The sequence below is a fragment of the Macaca thibetana genome, chromosome 10 (genome assembly GCF_024542745.1).
Source record: "Macaca thibetana thibetana isolate TM-01 chromosome 10, ASM2454274v1, whole genome shotgun sequence".
Classification (NCBI taxonomy): domain Eukaryota; kingdom Metazoa; phylum Chordata; class Mammalia; order Primates; family Cercopithecidae; genus Macaca; species Macaca thibetana.
Genome location: NC_065587.1, coordinates 71,903,950 through 71,924,815, shown reverse-complemented (window position 1 = coordinate 71,924,815; position 20,866 = coordinate 71,903,950). Strand labels below are relative to the sequence as shown.

The 20,866-nt window shown below is 51.0% G+C and overlaps 1 protein-coding gene across 4 annotated transcripts in view; it reads right to left on the bottom strand.

The window, feature by feature from the left end:
- Positions 1-20,866, bottom strand: part of ITPA (inosine triphosphatase) — a 182,923-nt gene that overhangs the window by 4,052 nt on the left and 158,005 nt on the right. Inside the window, exons 2-9 of one of the 4 annotated variants that reach the window (XM_050745697.1) lie at positions 16,870-17,007; positions 12,630-12,687; positions 12,477-12,541; positions 11,811-11,884; positions 9,378-9,409; positions 6,221-6,336; positions 2,457-2,533; positions 541-1,028 (exon numbers count right to left, since the gene is read on the bottom strand). In XM_050745697.1, the coding sequence (XP_050601654.1) occupies positions 890-1,028; positions 2,457-2,533; positions 6,221-6,336; positions 9,378-9,409; positions 11,811-11,884; positions 12,477-12,541; positions 12,630-12,687; positions 16,870-16,935 (627 nt within the window). In that variant the 5' untranslated portion in view covers positions 16,936-17,007 and the 3' untranslated portion in view covers positions 541-889. Of the gene's footprint in view, positions 1-540; positions 1,029-2,456; positions 2,534-5,868; positions 5,917-6,220; positions 6,337-9,377; positions 9,410-11,810; positions 11,885-12,476; positions 12,542-12,629; positions 12,688-16,869; positions 17,008-20,866 lie in introns of those variants that run through there. The other 3 variants (XM_050745699.1, XM_050745700.1, XM_050745698.1) reach the window with 3 other exon arrangements.

Genomic DNA, 20,866 nt, shown 5'->3' with positions numbered 1-20,866 from the left:
GTCCTTGGGTTGGACACTCTGACAAGGCAGCCACCTGGGGAAGTCCCTTCCAGGCAATGACTTCTCCAGGGCACAGAGTAAGGGTGTGTGGCATGAGCGAGGTCTCCTGAGGGGTCTGCAGCCGGCAGGCTGAACTGTGGCTATCAAGCCAACTGGGGTCGAGGACTCCAGCCCCTCCTCACCATAAAAATGAACTGGGCATTGTAATTGTAAACCAACATTTTAGCGGCTCTGCTGTGTAACAGCATAAGGCAAAAGCACTGGGCGTGCCACACCGCCCAGCCCCCAACCCAGTAAGGCTTCATGGAGGCCCTGGCACTACCTGCAGGTAGGGGGCAGCATGGATCCAGGGTGGAGGTCAGCCCACAATCCATGCCACTGAGTGAGGCAGGAACGCGAGTGGAGATGTAACACTCCAGTTCACAGTGGCATCCGAACGCCTTCCACAGAGTGCTGCCCGTGTCCCCATCCCCACCCCCACCTAAAAGGCTTCCTGCACCTGCCAAAGGAGACTGAGACAGACACCTGCCTGGGGCAGGGTTCAAAACAGATATAGCTGGTTTATTTTGGAAACAAGTCTCATCCAGAAGTGTTATTTATTGCATTTTAAAAACATGGGAGGTGATTTGCATGGTTCCTCCCCAAGCCCTCACTCCCACCAAGTCCAGCTTTACCACCCAAGGTCCTTGCAGGATCCCAGGCCTGGAGGTTGTAGGAGAGAGCAGTGAATCCTAAGGGCAAGAGAATGGCATCCACTTGCCCAGAGTTTCTCAGAGCAGAGCCAGCTGCTCCTCCAGACAGGCTGGTGAGGCTACTCGACACCCCCAGGAAGGGGAAACCCTGAAGGAAGTACTTCCAGGGGTGCCTGCCTGATGCGGGAGGTTTCAGGCTAGCCCTCCCCAGATCCCCGTCCTGAGGGGCCTCCCCCAGCCGCAGAAGTCAAGCTGCCAAAGTACTCCTGCAGCTCCAGCAGGGCCCGGAAGCGATGGGAGACAGCGTTCTTCTCCGCCTTAGGCATCTCTGCGTACCTGAGGGATGACAGTAACAGCTCAGGGAGCCCAGATTCAGGGAGGAAACGCACCCCCTCCCTACCCTACCTCATCTCATCCCTGGAGTCCAAAGCTCACAGAAAAGCAGAGGGGCCCAGCAGTTGCTGGCAGCCAGTTAACTTTTAAAAATCGGATCAAGTTTTCAATTCCCCTGGGGCAGAAACCCCCATGAATGAGCATGGAGGGATATTAAACTTGCTCTAGTGTGCCCAAAAGTCATTAAGGGAAGCTGGGGACAGCGGGGATGAGCTACATGTTTGATCAGCTTTGTCATCTGTTGACAGGAAGCAGTGGGGCCTGACAGAGCAAACACAGCAGTCTCCTCTAATGCGCGGAGGGCGGGGGAGCACTTGAACAGCTGGCCAGGGGCCTGACCTCCGTGCCAGCACGGCAGTGAGGTGAGAATCCCATACCCCGCCTGTGGCCTGCAGACTGCTCTGTGCAAGACGGCAGCCAGTAGCCACTAGCCAGGTGTGGCTATTTAAATGAATTAACACTGAATAAAAATATTCCATTTCTGGGTCTCACCACATGCAAGTACTCCACAGCCCCATATGGCTAGTGGCTGGTTCCACAATGTCCTTACCCCTGCTGGGGCTATTGTGGGGCCTCAGACTGCGCTCCCTCAGGGCCCCTCCAGCCTGGAAAGCCTGATTCCAACAATGGCCCGTGCCTTGTGTGAATAAGGGGGGATTCGTGCGAACTACTGAGAACAACTGGTACTTTGAGGGCATAAAATAGTGCCCACAAGAGGCTGCAAAACCCTGGACATTTTCCCAACCTAGATGGGGGTCAGAAAATGACGCCATAAAACTGTCAGATGTGGCCAGGCGCAGTGGCTCATGCCTGTAATCCTAGCACTTTGGGAGGCCAAGGCGGGTGGATCACCTGAGGTCAGTTTGAGACCAGCCTGGCCAATCTGGTGAAATCCCGTCTCTACCAAAAATAACAAAAATTAGCTGGGCATGATGGTGTGTGCCTGCAATCCCAGCTGAGACAGGAGAATCGCTTGAACCCGGAAGGCAGAGGCTGCAGTGAGTCGAGATCACACCACTGCACCACTGCACTCCAGCAGCAAGCAAAACTCCGTCTCAAAAAAAAAAAGTCAGAGGTACAGCTTACAAGCCAAGGCCAGAGAGGCGAAACCACTGGCTACACAGCTGATGTGGGGTGACCTGGAGCCTTAGAGCCCAGGACTCCCGGTGCCATCTGGCTGCCTTCCCGACCATGGACTAGGCCACCCAGATTCCTAGTGTCCACCCCAGCAGAGCTGCCTTTGGCTGGAACGGCACCCTCAGAGCCTCCCCAGCCCATATCCGCATGCCTGCACTTGGGCGGGGCACTGGCCCAACCCAAACCATGGCTATGCCAACCCCACACCCCAGGGAAGAAACCAGGGCTCCTTACGTCTGCTCATATCCATCAGGCTGAAAGCAGGGGTCCCAGCCAAAGTCCCGGCAGCCTCTGGGTGCCACGATCTGGCCCTGCCAAAGGAAAGGGGGTACTGGTGTGTAACTCGGTCCAGAGGACAAGCATGAGGAGGGCAGTGGCCAGTAGGAGTTTGGTGAGTTTGTGAATTTGATTTGACCCAACTTATGCAAAATAGTTGCAAGGCCTCTATAGCACCTGCAAATGTTTGCTGAATACAATAAAAAGCAGAGTGGGGCAGCTCTCCCCTCACACAGGGAGGAGGCATGCACCCGATGGGCCCACTGGCACCTCCGAGGCCATGTGCCCTCGCCACACCCGGGACAAATTGGGATATCACTGAAGAACAATGAGGCTACTTTGATAGATAGAAAACGTTTTCTCCTAATAGGAAGCTAAGTGCCCTGAAGTCTGTGGACAAGCCAGATGCCTGCCACTATGACCGTGTTCCTGAAAATGCGAGGAAGACTTTAACCATACGATGAAACACTGCAACCAGAAGCAGGCACCCAGCTCCCCACTTCATGAACACATAAGTGAGTACAGTAAATACTGGCTGTAGTAGGGAAATTCCACAGTGAAAATGTTAGAAAAAAGAACAAATTGTAATCCAGTGACATGAAATGTCATGTTGTTATCAAAGTAAAAAAAAAGAAAAAACAATGTGGCCAGGCACGGTGGCTCATGCCTGTAATCCCAGGACTTTGAGAGGCTGAGGTGGGAAGATCACTTGAGCCCAGCAATTTGAGACTACCCTGGGCAACATGGCAAAGGCGAAATCCCATCTCTACAAAAAATACAAAAATTAGCCTAGCCTGGTGGTGTGAGCCTGTAGTCCCAGATACTTGGTGGGAAGACTGCTTGAGCCCAAGAGGTCGAGGCTGCAGTGAGCTGTGATCCAGCCCGGGCGACAGACTGAGACCCTGTCTCAAAACAAACATACAAACATTCCAAAAAACAAACAAAAAAACCCAAAAAATTCTAACTGAAAAAGTACAAGGGGCCAGGTGTGGTAGCTCATGCCTGTAATCTCAGCGCTTTGGGAAGCGGAGGAGGGAGGATGGTTTAAACCCAGGAGTTCAAGACCAGTCTGGGCAACACAGTCAGACCCTATCTCTACCAATTTTTTTTTTTTTTTTTTTTAATTAGCCAGATGTAGTAGCTCGCACCTGAGGTCCTAGCTACTCAGGAGGCTGAGGTGGGAGGATGACTTGAGCCTGAGAGATCAAGGCTGCTATGAACTGTAACCATGCCACTGCACTCCAGCCTGGGTGATAAAGCAAGACCCTGTCTTAAAAACATTTTTTTTTAATTTTTAAAAAATACAGTGGAGGTGGTACATGATTGGGATTAGTCACATAAATGCCAAGTAATTTAAACCCAAAGGCAAATTCTACTTCCGCTATGAGAGGCTGCGTGACCAAGGCCAGTTACTGAACCTCAACCATACAACAAATGTGTTTTGTGCACCCACAGTGGGCCTAGCCTTGCCCTCATACAATAGACCTCTTAAGCCAAACAGGCATTACACCAGTAAACAAATTAATAAAAGTAATGATTATACAATGCAAAGTGCCTTAAAGGGAATGAACAAGGTGTTAAGTTCAATAATGAAAGTATGGGGGCCTGCACGGTGGCTCATGCCTATAATCCCAGCACTTTGGAAGGCCAAGGAGGGTGGATCACCCGAAGTCAGGAGTTCGAAACCAGCCTGACCGAAATGGCGAAACCCCATCTCTACTAAAAATACAAAAATGAGCCGGGCATTGTGGCGCATGCCTGTATTAGTCAGGCATAGTGGCGCACGCCTGTAATCCCAGCTACTCGGGAGGCTGAGGCAGCAGAATTGCTTGAACCCAGGAGGTGGAGGTTGCAGTGAGCCGAAATCATGCCATTGCACTCCAGCCTGGCGACAGAGCAAGACACCGTCTCAAACGAACAAACAAAAAAGCTATAACCAGTGAGTACCAAGAAAAAAAAAATGGTTACGATAGTAATTTTTTTTTTTTTAACCATCACCACCACCACCAAAAACTTTGACCAGACAAGGTAAGACATCTGCGAACAGCTCCCAGTGGGATCTCTGGACATTCTCCTGAGCAGCAGGACTGCGCAGAGGAGTGAAGTGGCAGAAGGCATGCTTCTGCACAGGGAGAGAGCAGGTGGGCACAGGGGCAGCAGCCAGCCTGGAGGGCAGTCTGGACCCTGGGAGAAGCAGCTATAATTCAGAATCTGATAGGCAGGTAAGGGGTGTGGAATACATCTCACGGAAGGAATAAGTTTGGGCAAATAATTAAGGTGTTATTATTATTATTATTATTTTTTGAGACTGGGTCTCACTCCATTACTCCATGGCTGGAGTGCAGGAGTGCGATCATAGCTCACTGTACCCTCAAACTCCTAGGCTCAGGTGATCCTCCCACCTCAGCCTCCCAAGTAGTTGGGACTACAGGTGTGCACCATCATGCCCAGCTGATTATTTATTTATTTATTTTTGAGACAGGGTCTGGCTATGTTACCCAGGCTGGTCTCAAACTCCTGGCCTCAAGCGATCCTCCTGCTTTCGCTTTGCAAAGTGCTGGGATTACATGTGTGAGCCACTGTGCTCAGCCTCATTTTTTTTGTGGGGCGGGGGGAGCACGGAGTCTTGCTCTTGTCACCCCCAGGCTGGAGTGCAGTAGCGGGATCTCGGCTCACTGCAACCTCTGCCTCCCGGGTTCAAGCGATTCTCCCACCTTAGCCTCCCGAGTAGCTGGGATTACAGGCATCTGCCACCAGGTCCAGCTATTTTTTGTATTTTTAGTAGAGACAGGGTTTAGCTATGCTAGCCAGGCTGTTCTTGAACGCCCGACCTCAGGTGATCCACCTGCCTCGGCCTCCCAAAGTGCTGGGATTACAGACGTGAGCCACCACGCCTGGCCTCATTTTTAGATTATTTGTAAAGATGGGGTCTTGTTATGGTGCCCAGGCTAATCTTGAACACCTGGGCTCAAGAAAGCCTCCCACCTGGGACTCCCAAAGTACCAGGATTACAGGTGTAAATCATCAAACCTGGCCAAGAATTCACATTGTATACTTGAACCCTGGAGGCAGAGGTTGCAGTGAGCCGAGATGACACCACTGCACTCTAGCCTGGGCAACACAGCAAGACTTTGTCTCAAAAAAAAAAAATTAAGATTCTATTATACATAAACACGAAAAGCTGGAAAGGCTGAGAGATAGTCAGCACCTTGGCAGTTGGATAAGGAAATCTGAGCTTGGAGAAGTCTGGGCTATACATGTAGCTTTGATCCAAGTGTGGTTTCTTACTAACAACAACAAAAAAAAAAAAAAAAAAAAGAAAAGAAAAGAAAAAAAAAAAAGTAGTTTTGGGAGTTGTCACCTTCAGTTTGCTCTTCTGGGTCTATCAGGCCTCAGGAGCTGTTAGCCAAGCCTTTCCCTGAAACAACAGCCTCAGGGGTCAAACAGGTTTCAGAATTGACAACACTTCCATTGTCCTGCCCAGGGGCGCCCCTCAGCAAGGCGAAAGTAACTACTCTGGCCCCAGGGCACCCTTTCCACCACCCTCCTAGGATTGACAGCACTTCTACCTATGCTGCCCAGGGGAGCCTCTCAGCAAGTCAAGGTATCTTTGGCCCCAAGGCGCCCTTCCCCCCACCCTCCCGCAGACCCAGGGCGGTCGGCTCCTGTCGCGGCACCCCCTGGCGGCGCGCGGCGGGAACTGCATCAAGGTGGTTACGCACCGAGGTCCGGCCCCTGAACAGGCGCACGGGCTGGCTTGGGTCCCCGGTGCTGAGTGCAAACGTGCAGAGCGCGTAGGCTGACTTGTCCTCGAACCCAGCCAGGAGCTGGTGGAGACCTGCGGGTGGGCAGTGAGGGCTCAGGGCATCCCTGCTGGCTAACTCCCATCCCCACTCCCAAGAAGCCCACTAAGGGTGGGGAGGCAGGAATTCTCTAAAAAGGGAAATTAGGTCTCAATCGGGGTAGCAGGCGCGGCAGAGCCCAAGGCAGTGGGACTAGGCTTTAAATAGAAGTCTCTGGGCATTCTCGCTTCCCTCTAGCACAGGCTGACGACACAAGGCTTTATTTAAAGTTAGCTAGCCAACGCAGTGTGGACCTTGTTTGATTCCTGATTCAAAACTAACCAACTGTAGGCCGGGCGCGGTGGCTCACGCCTGTAATCCCAGCACTTTGGGAGGCCGAGGTGGGCAGATCACGAGGTCAGAAGATCGAGACCATCCTGGCTAACACGGTGAACCCTGTCTCTACTAAAAATACAAAAAAAATTAGCCGGGTGTGGTGGCCGGCACCTGCAGTCCCAGCTACTCGGGAGCTAAGGCAGGAGAATGGCGTGAATGCGGGAGGCGGAGCTTGCAGTGAGCAGAGATCGCGCCACTGCACTCCAGCCTGGGCGACAGAACGAGACTCCGTCTCAAAAAAAACAAAACAAAACAAAAAAACTAACCAACTTTAATAGGCACTTTTTCTACAACCAAGGAAATCCAAAAAATGATTAGGTAATATTAAAAAATGATTATATTTTAGTTATTTAACAGTTTCTTAATTTTTCACCTTTTAGAAATACAGTGGCTGCATTTGGTGGCTCATACCTGTAATCCCAACACTTTGGGAGGCCAAGGCGGGTGGGTCACTTGAGCTCAGGAGTTTGAGACCAGCCAGGGCAACATAGTGAGACCTCACCTCTATAAAAAACACAAAAATTAGCTAGGCATGGTGGCTTACACCTGTAGTCCCAGCTACTCAGGAGGCTGAGGTGGGAAGATCACTTGAGCCCGGATGGTGGGCAGTGAGCTGAGATTGAGCCACTGCACTCCAGCCTGGGCAACAGAGGGAGACCCTTGTCTCCAAAAAAAATTAAAACAAATAAAAATAAATACAAGCTGAAGAACTTACTGATGATATGGTGTCTGTGATTTGCCTTAAAATACTGGACTTAGGAAAAATAAGAGGGGTCATAGATGTCACAAAATAGGCATTGTGCTGATAACCCTGGAAGCTGGTTGATGGTGACTGAGGTTCATTATTCTACTATGCTTTTTTTAATTGACAAACAATAACTGTATATATTTATGCCCATTATCCTATTATGATATTCTACTGTGCAGATGTGAAATGCTCTATAATGTAAAGTGTCCTTTTTTTTTTTTTTTTTGAGACGGAGTCTCGCTCTGTCACCCAAGCTGGAGTACAGTGGCGCGATCTCAGCTCACTGCAAGCTCCGCCTCCCGGGTTCACACCATTCTCCTGCCTCAGCCTCCTCAGTAGCTGGGACTACAGGTGTCCGCCACCACGCCCGGCTAATTTTTTGTATTTTTAGTAGAGACGGGGTTTCACCGTGTTAGCCAGGATGGTCTCGATCTCCTGACCTCGTGATCTGCCCACCTCGGCCTCCCAAAGTGCTGGGATTACAGGCGTGAGCCACCGCCCTTGGCCAATGTGAAGTGTTTTTAAAAGCACATAAGGATGGGTGCGGTAACTCATGCCTGTAATCCCAGCATTTTGGAAGGCCGAGGTAGGTGGATCACCTGAGGTTAGGAGTTCGAGATCTGCATGGCCAACATGGTGAAACCCTGTCTCTATTAAAAATACAAAAATTAGCTGGACGTGGTGGCAGGCACCTGTAATCCCAGCTACACGGGAGGCTGAGGCAGGAGAATCGCTTGAACTCAGGAGGCAGAGGTTGTAGTGAGCCGAGATCGTGCCATTGCACTCCAGCCTGGGCAACAAGAGTGAAACTTGTCTCCAACAACAACAAAAAAAGGCCAGGCGTGGTAACTCACACCTGTAATCCCAGCACTTTGGGAGGCTGAGGCAGGCAGATCACAAGGTCAGGAGATTGAGGCCATCCTGACCTACATGGTGAAATCCCAACTCTACTAAAAATACAAAAATTAGTTGGGCATGGTGGCATATGCCTGAAGTCCCAGCTACTCAGGAGGCTGAGGCAGAAGAATCGCTTGAATCCGGGAGGTGGAGGTTGAAGTGAGCCGAGATCGTGCTACTACACTCCAGCCTGGGTGACAGAGCGAGACTCCATCTCTCAAAAAAAATTTAGCCGGCGTGGTGGCACATGCCTGTAATCCCAGCTGCTTGGGAGGCTGAGGCAGGGGGATTGCTTGAACCAGGGAGGCAGAGGTTGCAGTGAGTTGAGCCACTGCACCCCAGCCTGGGCAACAGTGAGACTCCATCTCAAATAAATAAATAAATAAATAAATAAATAAATAGGCTGGGTGTGGTGGTTCACACCTGTAATCCCAGCACTTTGGGAGGCCAAGGTAGGAGGATCACTTGAGGTCAGGTGCTCGAGACTGGCCTGGCCAACATGGTGAAACCCCCTCTCTACTTAAAATACAAAAATTAGCTGGGCATGGTGGTAGGCGCCTGTAATCCCAGCTACTTGGAAGGCTGCAGCAGGAGAATCGCTTGAACACAAGAGGCGGAGGTTGCAGTGAGTCGAGATCACACCAGTGCACTCCAGCCTGGGCAAGAGTGAGACCTTGTCTCTAAATAAATAAATAAAAGCACATAAAGATGGGACATTTTGGCTTGCAACTGTGGGTGACAGGATACGCACTGCTGGGGTCCAGGAGGGGCAGTCCTCCAATTCCCAGGGCAGGCCCTGGCTAAAGCAGTCACGAGGGCCAAGTCCCTCTTGAAAGCTCCTCAACCCTATAGCTCCCACCATCCCTCCCCCACACAGTGCTCTCTGGAGTACAGGGTAAGTGTGAACTACCAGTGCTAGATGGGGAAAATGAGGTGGAGGCTCTGTGGTGGGGGCTAGAACCTGGGACTCCTGACTACTAGTTGGGGTCCCTCCCCTAGAGCAAACCCAGATTCTCATTCCCAACAGATCCAGGGAAGAAACAAAGCAGATAATACCTTCAGGCTTTAACTTCTCCAGAAACCACTTTCTGCAAGAGAAATAAAGGAGAGTCAGAACACCAGGAGCAGCTGGATCTTCTTACCACCTTTTCGTGGCTGTTCCCTATTGACAGCCAAGGGTAAATGAAAAAGAATGCCTCCAAGGGCCAGGCGAGGTGGCTCCTGCCTGTAATCCCAGCACTTTGGGAGGCTAAGGCAGGCGGATTGCTTGAGCTCAGTTTTTTTTTTTGAGACGGAGTCTCGCTCTGTTGCCCAGGCGATCTCTGCTCACTGCAAGCTCCGCCTCCTGGGTTCATGCCATTCTCCCGCCTCAGCCTCCCGAGTAGCTGGGACTACAGGCGCCCACCACCACACCCAACTAATTTTTTTTTTTTTTTTTTGAGGAGGAGTCTCGCTCTGTCACTCAGGCTGGAGTGCAGTGACATGATCTCGGCTCACCACAAGCTCCACCTCCCGGATTCCCACCATTCTCCTGCCTCAGCTTCCCCAGTAGATGGGACTACAGGTGCCCGCCACCACGCCTGGCTAATTTTTTTGTATTTTTAGTAGAGACAGGGTTTCACCATGTTAGCCAGGATAGTCTCGATCTCCTGACCTCGTGATCCGCACACCTCGGCCTCACAAAGTGCTGGGATTACAGGCGTGAGCCACCGCGCCCAGCCTAATTTTTTGTATTTTTAGTAGAGACAGGGTTTCACCATTCACAGGATGGTCTCCATCTCCTGACCTCGTGATCCACCCGCCTCGGCCTCCCAAAGTGCTGGTATTACAAGTGTGAGCCACCATGCCCGGCTGAGCTTAGGAGTTTGAGAAAAGCTTGGACAACATAGCGAAATCCCATCTCTACAAAAAATGCAAAAAAACTGGCTGGGCACGTGCCTGCAGTCCCAGCCACTCGGGAAGCTGAGGCAGGTGGGTAGCTTGAGCCACAGAAGTGAGCTGTGATCACACTACTGCACTCCTACCTCAGCGACAGACTGAGACGCTGTCTCACACACCAAAAGTAAATAAATACAGGCCAGGCACGGTGGCTCACACCTGTAATCCCAGCACTGTGGGTGGCCGAGGAGGGCAGATCACAAGGTCAGGAGATCGAGACCATCCTGGCTAACATGGTGAAACCCCCGTCTCTACTAAAAATACAAAAAATTAGCTGTGGTGGCGGGCACCTGTAATCCCAGCCGCTCAGGAGGCTGAGACAGGAGAATGGCGTGAATGCAGGAGGTGGAGTTTGCAGTGAGCTGAGATTGCGCCGCTGCACTCCAGCCCGGGCGACAGAGCGAGACTCCATCTCAAAAAAAAATAATAAATAGGCCGGGCGCGGTGGCTCAAGCCTGTAATCCTGGCACTTTGGGAGGCTGAGACGGGCGGATCACGAGGTCAGGAGATTGAGACCATCCTGGCTAACACGGTGAAACCCCGTCTCTACTAAAAAATACAAAAACTAGCCAAGCGAGGTGGCGGGTGTCTGTAGTCCCAGCTACTCGGGAGGCTGAGGCAGGAGAATGGGTGTAAACCCGGGAGGCGGAGCTTGCAATGAGCTGAGATCCGGCCACTGCATCCTAGCCTGGGCGACAGAGCGAGACTCCGTCTCAAAAAAATAAATAAATAAATAAATAAATAAGTACAAAAAATTAGCTGGGTGTGGTGATGCACACCTGTAGTCCCAGCTACTCAGGAAGCTGAGGTGGAAAGATCACCTGAGCCTGGGAGGTGGAGACTGCAGTGAGCCATGATCACGCCACTGCACTCCAGCCACCTGGGTAACAGAGACTGTATCCAAAAAAAAAAAAAAAGGAAGAAAGAAATCAAGTTTTAGATTCCAACTTCCTTGTTTTCTCTTTCCTGAAATTTTTTTTTTTTTTTTTTTTTTTTTTTTTTTTTTTTTTTTTTTTGAGACGGGGTCTTGCTCTGTCACCCAGGCTGGAGTGCAGTGGCTGGATCTCAGCTCACTGCAAGCTCCGCCTCCCGGGTTCACGCCATTCTCCTGCCTCAGCCTCCCGAGTAGCTGGGACTACTAGCCACCTCGCCTGGCTAGTTTTTTTTATTTTTTAGTAGAGACGGGGTTTCACCGGGTTCGCCAGGATGGTCTCGATCTCCTGACCTTGTGATCCGCCCGTCTCGGTCTCCCAAAGTGCTGGGATTACAGGCTTGAGCCACCGCGCCCGGCCCTCTTTCCTGAAATTAATCTACCTATGAACATACTTCTCAAATGCGTGGGGTCCCCTTTACCATCTCCACTTACAGGTCGCATTCTCACACTTTACAAAAGAAAGACATGCTTCTCCTATCCCATCTTTCCTCGGGACAACGTGAAAGGCTGTTGATGCGAAGACAGGGAATGACCTGCAGTATCAGGTGCCTCGTCATTTTGCAGTTCTGGTGGTTTTGGGCCTGGGGTCCTGTAAGGGGGTGGAGGTGGGCACTCACATGTAGGGGCCGGGGAGCCCTCCAAGGGCGTTGTAGCACAGACAGGTGTCCTCAACCAGCACGGGCCCCTGTACCTGCAGCACAAAGACATGCAGCCCTGAGACACACGATCACCATCCCCTCCTGGAACACCGAGGTCACCCAGGCTGGGGCCAGCCCTCAGCTAGCTGAGATCTGTGGCAGACAGCGCCCTGGGAGCTGCCCTTGGCCAATCTCTTACCTTTGGCCAATCTCTTATCTTATGAAGACACCAAAGCTTTGGCTGATTGTAAAGCTTGCTCCAGGCACAGCAATGGGAGAGCTGGGATTCGCACTCAGCCTGACTCTCCACAGCATGCTTTCTGAGTTCCACGAACAAGTGTGAATGCAGCGGTGGATGTGTGTGGGGAGGACATAGGGCTGGAATGCATGTGTCTGAGCATTTGGGGGAAGGAGAGTCTGTGTGTATGTAGGAGTGTATAGTAATGGTCTGGGGGAGATACCATGTATTCAAGGCTGGCAAAGGAAGGCAGTGTTCCAAAGTTAATATTAACTGAACCCTAGAGGGCTCTGGGTCGGTCCTAGAAAGCTCAACAAACTTGTTTACTCTATTGTTTCCAGCAGGCACAGGCCCTGGAAGCTACCTGGACAAGAGGAGCAAGTGTGGGACAAGGGCAGGGCAAGCACCTGGCGAGCTGCCTCCTGACATTTCTGTATGGAAATCTCATCCGGCTCCCCCTGGTACTCCGGCACTTATCAGGGAAACAGACACACAGAGAGTCAGGTCACAGGAAGACAGATAAAATCCAACCATCTTTTAAAAATAAAACAGAGACATACGGTCAATTTTCTGTGCCACCAAAGTGCATGGAAACTTATCTCCTAGAATCTGAATGACCTGTTCCAAAAGAAAAGAGAAGATTTATCACCATCTAATGATTCCCCATTACTATGTGAGCACGTGAGCTGTCATCCACCTTTCTCATCAATAACTCTCCTGCCAATCTCCTAAAGCTTACCAACTCAGGCCCGTGAGCCTCACCCCGGCTTTCAGGGTCCCACCCCAGCAAGCCAGCCCCTTCCATCTCCTTACTTCTCTATCTCTCCTACATCAGGTCTCTGCTTGTGCTAAGCCCCCATCCAGAACACCCTCTTCTTTTCTCAATGCTCCTAGAAACCCTAGCCACCCTCCTAAACCAGAAATTCTCTATCAGAAGATACCCAGAATTCAGGAGGCCTGTGAACATGGATTGGAAAAAAAATATCTTTAGTCTTAGTAACCTTAATTGAAATTTAGTATCTTTGGCCGGGCACAGTGGCTCACGCCTGTAATCCCAGCACTTTGGGAGGCTGAGGCGGGTGGATCACAAGGTCAGGAGATCGAGACCACCCTGGCTAACATGGTGAAACCCCGTCTCTACTAAAAATACAAAAAATTAGCCTGGCATGGTCGCGGGCACCTGTAGTACCAGCTACTCGGGAGGCTGAGACAGGAGAATGGCTTGAATCCAGGAGGCGGAGCTTGCAGTGAGCCGAGATCGCGCCACTGCACTCCAGCCTGGGCAACAGAGTGAGACTCCGTCTCAAAAAAAAAAAAAAAAAAGAAATTTAGTATCTTTTTCCATTATGAATATAGGTAACAAACCAAAATATTACTAGCAGTTCCTGTGACTTTTAAACCTACTAAAATCACAGATGTTGTTATAACTCATTACAACTGCTGCAGATATCTCAAAATACCATTTATCTGGGTATTTTAAAATTAAGGGGCTAGGTGCTGTGGCTCACGCTTGTAATCTCAGCACTTTCAGAGGCCAAGGTGGGCAGATTGCTTGAGCCCAGAAGTTTGAGACTAGCTTGAACAACATGGCAAAACCCCATCTTTACAAAAAATACAAAAATTAGCTGGGCATGGTGGCATGCGCCTTAAGTCCCAGCTACTCAGGAGGCTGGGGCAGGAGGATTGCTTGAGCACAGAAGATTGAGGCTACAGTGAGCCAAGATTGCACCATTGCATTCCAGCCTTAGGCAACAGAGTGAGACCCCGTCTCGGGAAAAAAAAAAAAAAAAAAAAAAAAAAAAAAGGTAATTACTCATACATTGGTAGATTAAATCCTTTAATGCATTAAGAAAGTATAGATAACTAAATTACAAATATTTGTAACATTTTGATAATTGTAATTCACTATAGTTGATTTCCTTTGTAATCCTATTATTTTATTTATTTTATTTTTTTTCTGAGAGAGGATCTCTCTCTGTCTGTCACCCAGGCTGGAATACAGTGGCACAAACACAGCTCACTAGAGCCTCAACCTCCTGGGTCCAAGAGATCCTCCTGCCTCAGCCTCCCATGTACCTAGAACCACAGGTGGCCCAGGTACCATGCTTAGGCTAATTATTTGTAGAGCTAGGGTCTCACTTTGTTGCCCAGGCTGGTCTTGAACTCCTGGGCTCAAGAGATCCTCCTTGAGCCCCAGTCTCCCAAAGTGCTGGGATTATAGGTATGAACCACAGTGCCCAGCCTGTAATACCATGTATTTTCTTTTGTACATTTGAAACTATTTTTCTGAGAAAGATTCTATAGGTTTCCTCAGTCTGCCAATGGCATACCACTAGTTAAGACTACCCGTTCGACCAGGCGCAGTGGTTCATGTGTGTAATCTAACACTTTGGGAGGCGGAAGCAGGCAGATCACCTGAGGTCGGGAGTCCAAGACCAACCAGCCTGACCAACATGGAGAAACCCTGTCTCTACTAAAAATACAAAAATTAGCTGGGTGTGGTGGCACACACCTGTAGTCCCAGCTACTGGGAAGGCTGAGGCATGAGGATTGCTTGAACCCGGGAGGCGGAGGTTGCAGTGAGCTGAGAGAGTGCCACTACACTCCAGCCTGGGCAACAGAGTGAGACTTGTCTTAAAAAAAAAAAAAAAAAAGGCCGGGCGCGGTGGCTCAAGCCTGTAATCCCAGCACTTTGGGAGGCCGAGGCGGGTGGATCATGAGGTCAGGAGATCAAGACCATCCTGGCTAACATGGTGAAACCCCGTCTCTACTAAAAATACAAAAAACTAGCCGGGCGTGGTGGCGGGCGCCTGTAGTCCCAGCTACTCGGAGGCTGAGGCAGGAGAATGGCGTGAACCCGGGAGGCGGAGCTTGCAGTGAGCCGAGATCGCGCCACTGCACTCCAGCCTGGGAGACACAGCGCGAGACTCCGTCTCAAAAAAAAAAAAAAAAAAAAAAAAAAAAAACCACAGCTGGGCGAGGTGGTTCACGCCTGTAATCCCAGCACTTTGGGAGGCAGAAGCAGATAGAGGGTGGATCACCTGAGGTCAGGAGTTTGAGACCAGTCTGGCCAACATGGCAAAATCCCGTTTCTACTAAAAATACAAAAATTAGCCAGGCGTGGTGACGCATGCCTGTAATCTCAGATACTCAGGAGGCTGAGGCAGGAGAATCGCTTTAACCCAGGAGGCGGAGGTTGCAGCGAGCAGAGACCACACCACTGCACTCCAGCCTGGGTGACAAAGTGAGACTCTGTCTCAAAAAGAAAAAAAAAAGACTACCTGTTTTAGGCCAAGTTCAAGTCCATGTTCTCCAAGGAGTCTCCCTTGGCTACTCTAGCACCTTCTTCTTCTTCTTTTATTTTGAGACGGAGTCTCACTCTGTCACTCTGTCACCCAGGCTGGAGTACAGTGGTGTCATCTCAGCTCACTGTAACCTCTGCTTCCGGGCTTCAAGCGATTCTCCTGTCTCAGCCTCCTGAGTAGCTGGGACTACAGACATGTGCCACCATGCCCAGCTAATTTTTGTATTTTTAGTAGAGATGGAGTTTCACCATGTTGGCCAAGCTGGTCTTGAACTCCTGACCTCAGATGATTTGCCCACCTCAGCCTCCCAAAGTGCTGGGATTACAAGCGTGAGGCACCGCACCCAGGCTCCAGCTCCTTCTTTAAATGAGGGCAATATTCTCAGTCAGAGGTTTGGGGTCTCATGCCCATTGTCCTGCATGGGCTCTGTTCAGGGTGGCACTGCCTGACTGGTCTGGCCTCAGGATCCCAAACCTTTTTTCAGCAGAAGGTTCTGGTTCCTGAGGCCACTTTGTCCTGGCACCAAAGTGACATCAGTCCCTCCCTACGCTACAGGCAAATATAGGTTTCCCTAGTGATTACACCCTGCTGGTCTGACTCAGACATATCCAGTGGGTGTCATCCTGATCCCCTACACATGACCCCCACTCCGTGGCTATGGCTGATTGAACAGGGGCAAACACTTGATTCAAGCAAAGCCAGTCGGGGCTGATATCTGGTAGAAGTCTCACTGTTCCATCCCCCAGCAGGGAAGAAAGGGGAAATATATGAACAGGAATAGGGATCAGCATCCAGAGAGAACAAGGACAAGTCAGCTTCTTGAGGGAACCTCAGGTCCTGCAGGACACTGTAACACTATATTCCCACAGGAGTCATCTGGTGGCTTACATGAACTCCCTGTGTGTCTCTGTTACTTGCTAGCCACAAAGTCCCTGCAAACAGAAACTTTAGATCCACTGCCTCCTTTACTCCTCCTCCCTGTAGCGCTGTGAAGCAAATGTCCTGCATCACCCCCACTTCACACACGCGAAGAGGTTAGAACATTTTAGGACGGTGGTGGGGCACGTATTGCTTAGTGTGGAACTCCGCCCCACGCCCTCTGTGGGTCCTGCTAGTCCTGGCCCAGCAGCGGGATGTGGATAAGTCCCAGAAGAGTATCGGGACACTGGGTTGGGGTCTACTTCAATAGGTGACTTCGGGGCGGTTGCTAAGGGCCCCGCTACTCCTCCGGGTCCCGCAGTCGCTGACCACACAAGCCCTGTGTCGGGATTTGTCAAGACCCTCGTTCCTTCGCCAACCCCGGGGCGCCCCGATTCTGCAGCCACTCCCTTCTTGCGCCCCAGCCTTTCCACACAGCCGGGTCAGGACCCATCCTTCCGGGCTGAATTCTCTTCTCTCTCCATGCCTCCTCCCACGTGCTTCCCTCCACCCGGAAGCCCCTTCTCCGCCGTATTCCCAGCTGCCTCCCAGTCAGCCCCCAACACCCTCCCGGCACCTCCTCCAGCTTCTTGGCGTTCCCCGTGACAAACACGATCTTCTTCCCCACCAATGAGGCCGCCATGGTGAGCCCCGGTTACCCAGCTGAGCCACCGAAAACTCCTTGGCGTCCAGTGACAGAAAACTTCCGGCTGGTGGCGGAAGTAAACGGCTCAGTTTCCGGCCAGGGGTCCGGGTGAAAGCCGACCCGGACCCCAAGGCGCGTATCGGGCGACTGGGCTCGCGGTGGCGGCCTAGCCCCCCGCGTCCGAATTGCTGGGGGCCTCCCAAGCCTGGAGATTGAGTGCTCCAAGACCCGTCCCTCCTGCCTAAGGGACGCTCTCTTCAAGAACCGGAAGAGACCACTACCACCCCCACCCCGCCCCTGGTTTCGCTCTTCTCTGCAATGGGGTCTCCGAAAGGAGAAGACTGCAGCCCTGTGATCCTGGAGGTTTGCGCTGTCCTACGCTGTCTCAAAAAATTGCCTCGTTTTAGGCAAGGGCTTCCAAACCCTCATCCCGCTCTCACGTTCAGCCTTACCCGCCAGCTCTGATCCACCGGACTGTGAACTTAAACTCGGCATAGCCTAAAACAAGCCCAAACTTCTCACCCGGTTTCACACCTAGGCTTGAGAGCTCAGTATCTAGACTCCCTCACTTCCTCATCCCTTCAGCCTCTCAAATCCATCACCCCTTCTCCGTGGCCACCGTTTCAGCCCGACCTTTGCATTCCAAACACAACTGAAAGTAGGAAGTGCCCTCTCAAAGGTGTGTCTGCTGAACCTCTGCTGATACTCTCTTTGCGGCAAGTCATCTGACTCGCTCCTCCAGAGACTCAGCCTTCTGCCCGCCGCCTGTAACCCTGGGTCAGTACCTCTTGAATGGCCACTTCTGCCCATGGACAAGAAAAGGAGGGAGTCTGAGTTCTTACCAAGCTCCTCAGGCCATTCTGATGCTCATCAAAGTGTGGGAAAGCCCAGTGGCTCACACCTGTAATCCCAGCACTTTGGGAGACTGAGGTGAGTGGATCACCCGAGGTCAGGAGTTTGAGACCAGCCTGACCAACACGGAGAAACCCTGTCTCTACTAAAAATACAAAATTAGCCAGGCATGGTGGTGCATGCCTGTAATCCCAGTTCAGAGAATTCAGGATTCAGGGCCGGGCGCGGTGGCTCAAGCCTGTAATCCCAGCACTTTGGGAGGCCGAGACGGGCGGATCACGAGGTCAGGAGATGGAGACCATCCTGGCTAACACGGTGAAACCCCGTCTCTACTAAAAAAATACAAAAAAAACTAGCCGGGCGAGGTGGCGGGCACCTGTAGTCCCAGCTACTCGGGAGGCTGAGGCCGGAGAATGGCGTGAACCAGGGAGGCGGAGCTTGCAGTGAGCTGAGATCCGGCCACTGCACTCCAGCCTGCACTCCAGCCTGGGCTACAGAGCGAGACTCCGTCTCAAAAAAAAAAAAAAGAAAAAGAAAAAGAAAAAAAAGAATTCAGGATTCAGGAGCATCACCTGAACTCGGGAGACAGGGGTTGCAGTGAGCAGAGATCATGCCATTGGATTCCAATCTGGATAACAAGAGCAAAACTGCGTCTGAAAAAGAAAAAAAAAAAAAGTGTGGGAACCACTGCTTTGGGTGGTGACCTGTTTTCTTTTTTTTTTTTTTGAGACGGAGTCTCGCTCTGTCACCCAGGCTGGAGTGCGGTGGCCGGATCTCAGCTCACTGCAAGCTCCGCCTCCCGGGTTCACGCCATTCTCCTGCCTCAGCCTCCCGAGTAGCTGGGACTATAGGCGCCCGCCACCTCGCCCGGCTAGTTTTTTGTATTTTTTAGTAGAGACGGGGTTTCACCGTGTTAGCCAGGATGGTCTCGATCTCCTGACCTCGTGATCCGCCCGTCTCGGCCTCCCAAAGTGCTGGGATTACAGGCGTGAGCCACCGCGCCCGGCGACCTGTTTTCTTTTATTGAAGCAGAAACATCATTATGCAGAGTACCTAGAGGAGTGGCCATGGGAATTTGAGGGCAGATGAGGGCCTGGAAGACATCAGTTACCCTGAGGAGCCTGAAAAGAAGAAAAACGGCCCACCCTACATGGACACCTTTCTTGGATCTTAGCCAGCTCAAGCCCCAGCTCAGGAAAAGCTTCCCTGAGCTCCCTTTCATCTGCTTGCATAGCACTGACCTCTCCACTGCAAATAGATATTCATTTGTGTGATTCTGTTTTCTAAAAATTCTAATGGTAAAAACCACATCTGTTTTTGCTCACCTCTCTTTTTCTTTTTCTTTTCTTTTTTTTGGGGGGGGGACGGAGTCTTGCTCTTGTCACCCAGGCTGGAGTTCTATGGCATGATCTCAGCTCACTGCAACCTCCGTCTCCCGGGTTGAAGCGATTCTCCTGCCTCAGCCTCCCAAGTAGCTGGGACTACAAGCACCTGCCACGACGCCCATCTAATTTCTGCATTTTTAGTAGACACGGGGTTTCACCATGTTGGCCAGGCTGGTCTTGAACTCCTGACCTCGTGATCTGCCCACCTTGGCCTCCCTAAGTGCTGGGATTACAGGTGTGAGCCACTGCGTTTTTTGTTGTCGTCGTTGTTTTGAGATGGAGTCTCACTCTTGTCGCCCAGGCTTGAGTGCAGTGGCACAATCTCGGCTCACTTCAACTTCTGACTCCCGGGTTCAAGGGATTCTCCTGCCTCAGCCTCCCCACTAGCTGGGATTAGAGACATGCACCATTACGCCCAGTGAATTTTTGTATTTTTAGTAGAGGTGGGGGTTTCACCATGTTGACCAGGCTGGTCTCAAACTCGTGACCTCAGGAGATTCCTCCCTGCCACCTCAGCCTCCCAAAGTGCTGAGATTACAGGCTTGAGCCACCGCGCCCAGCCTCACCTCTCATTCGTAAATCCCAGTGCCTGGTACATAGTAGGTGTTCTGTAATGTAAGATCACAACTAGCTTGGGTACAGTGGATCACTTGATCCCAGGAGTTCAAGACCAGCCTAGACAACATGGTGAAACCCAGTCTCTACAAAAAATACAAAAAATTAGCTAGGCTTGGGGGCACACAACTGTAGTCATAGCTATTCAGGAGGCTGAGGTGGGAGGATCACCTGAGCCTGGGAAGTCAAGGCTGCAGTGAGCCAAGTGTGCCACTGTACTCCAGCCTGCGTGATGCAAGTGAGACCCTGTCTCAAAAAACCAACAAACAAAAAGATCACAACTGACATCCATAATTACAATTCCATAGATAACTTTCTTTTTCATTCTTTCCTTTTTTTTTTTTTTTTTTTGAGATGGAGTCTTGCTCTGTTGCCCAGGCTGGAGTACAGTGGCATGGTCCCTGCTCATTGCAACCTCTGCCTATCAGGTTCGAGCACTCTTCCCACCTCAGCCTCCTGAGTAGCTGGGACTACAGGCATACACCACCATGGTCGGTTAATTTTTGTATTTTTCTTTTTCTTTTTTTTTTTCTTTGAGACAGAGTCTCGTTCTGTCGTCCAGGCTGGAGTGCAGTGGTGTAATCTCGGCTCACTGCAAGCTCTGCCTCCCGGGTCCCCGCCATTCTCCTGCTTCAGCCTCCTGAGTAGCTGGGACTACAGGCGCCCACCACCACGCCCGGCTAATTTTTTTGCATTTTTAGTAGAGACAAGGTTTCACTGTGTTAGCCAGGATGGTCTTGATCTACTGACCTCACGATCTGCCCACCTCGGCCTCCCAAAGTGCTGGGATTACAGGCATGAGCCACCACACCCGGCCAATTTTTGTATCTTTAGTAGAGGCGGGGTTTCACCATGTTGGCCAGGCTGGTCTTGAACTCCTGACCTCAAGTGATCTGCCCACCTCAGCATCCCAAAGTGCTGGGATTATATGCGTGAGCCATCGTGCCAGCCTTAGATAATCTTTTTTTTTTTTTTTTTTTTTTTTTTTTTTTTTTTTTTGAGACAGAGTTTCACTCTCATTGCCCAGGCTGGAGTGCAATGGCACGATCTCGGCTCACTGCAACCTCTGCCTCCCA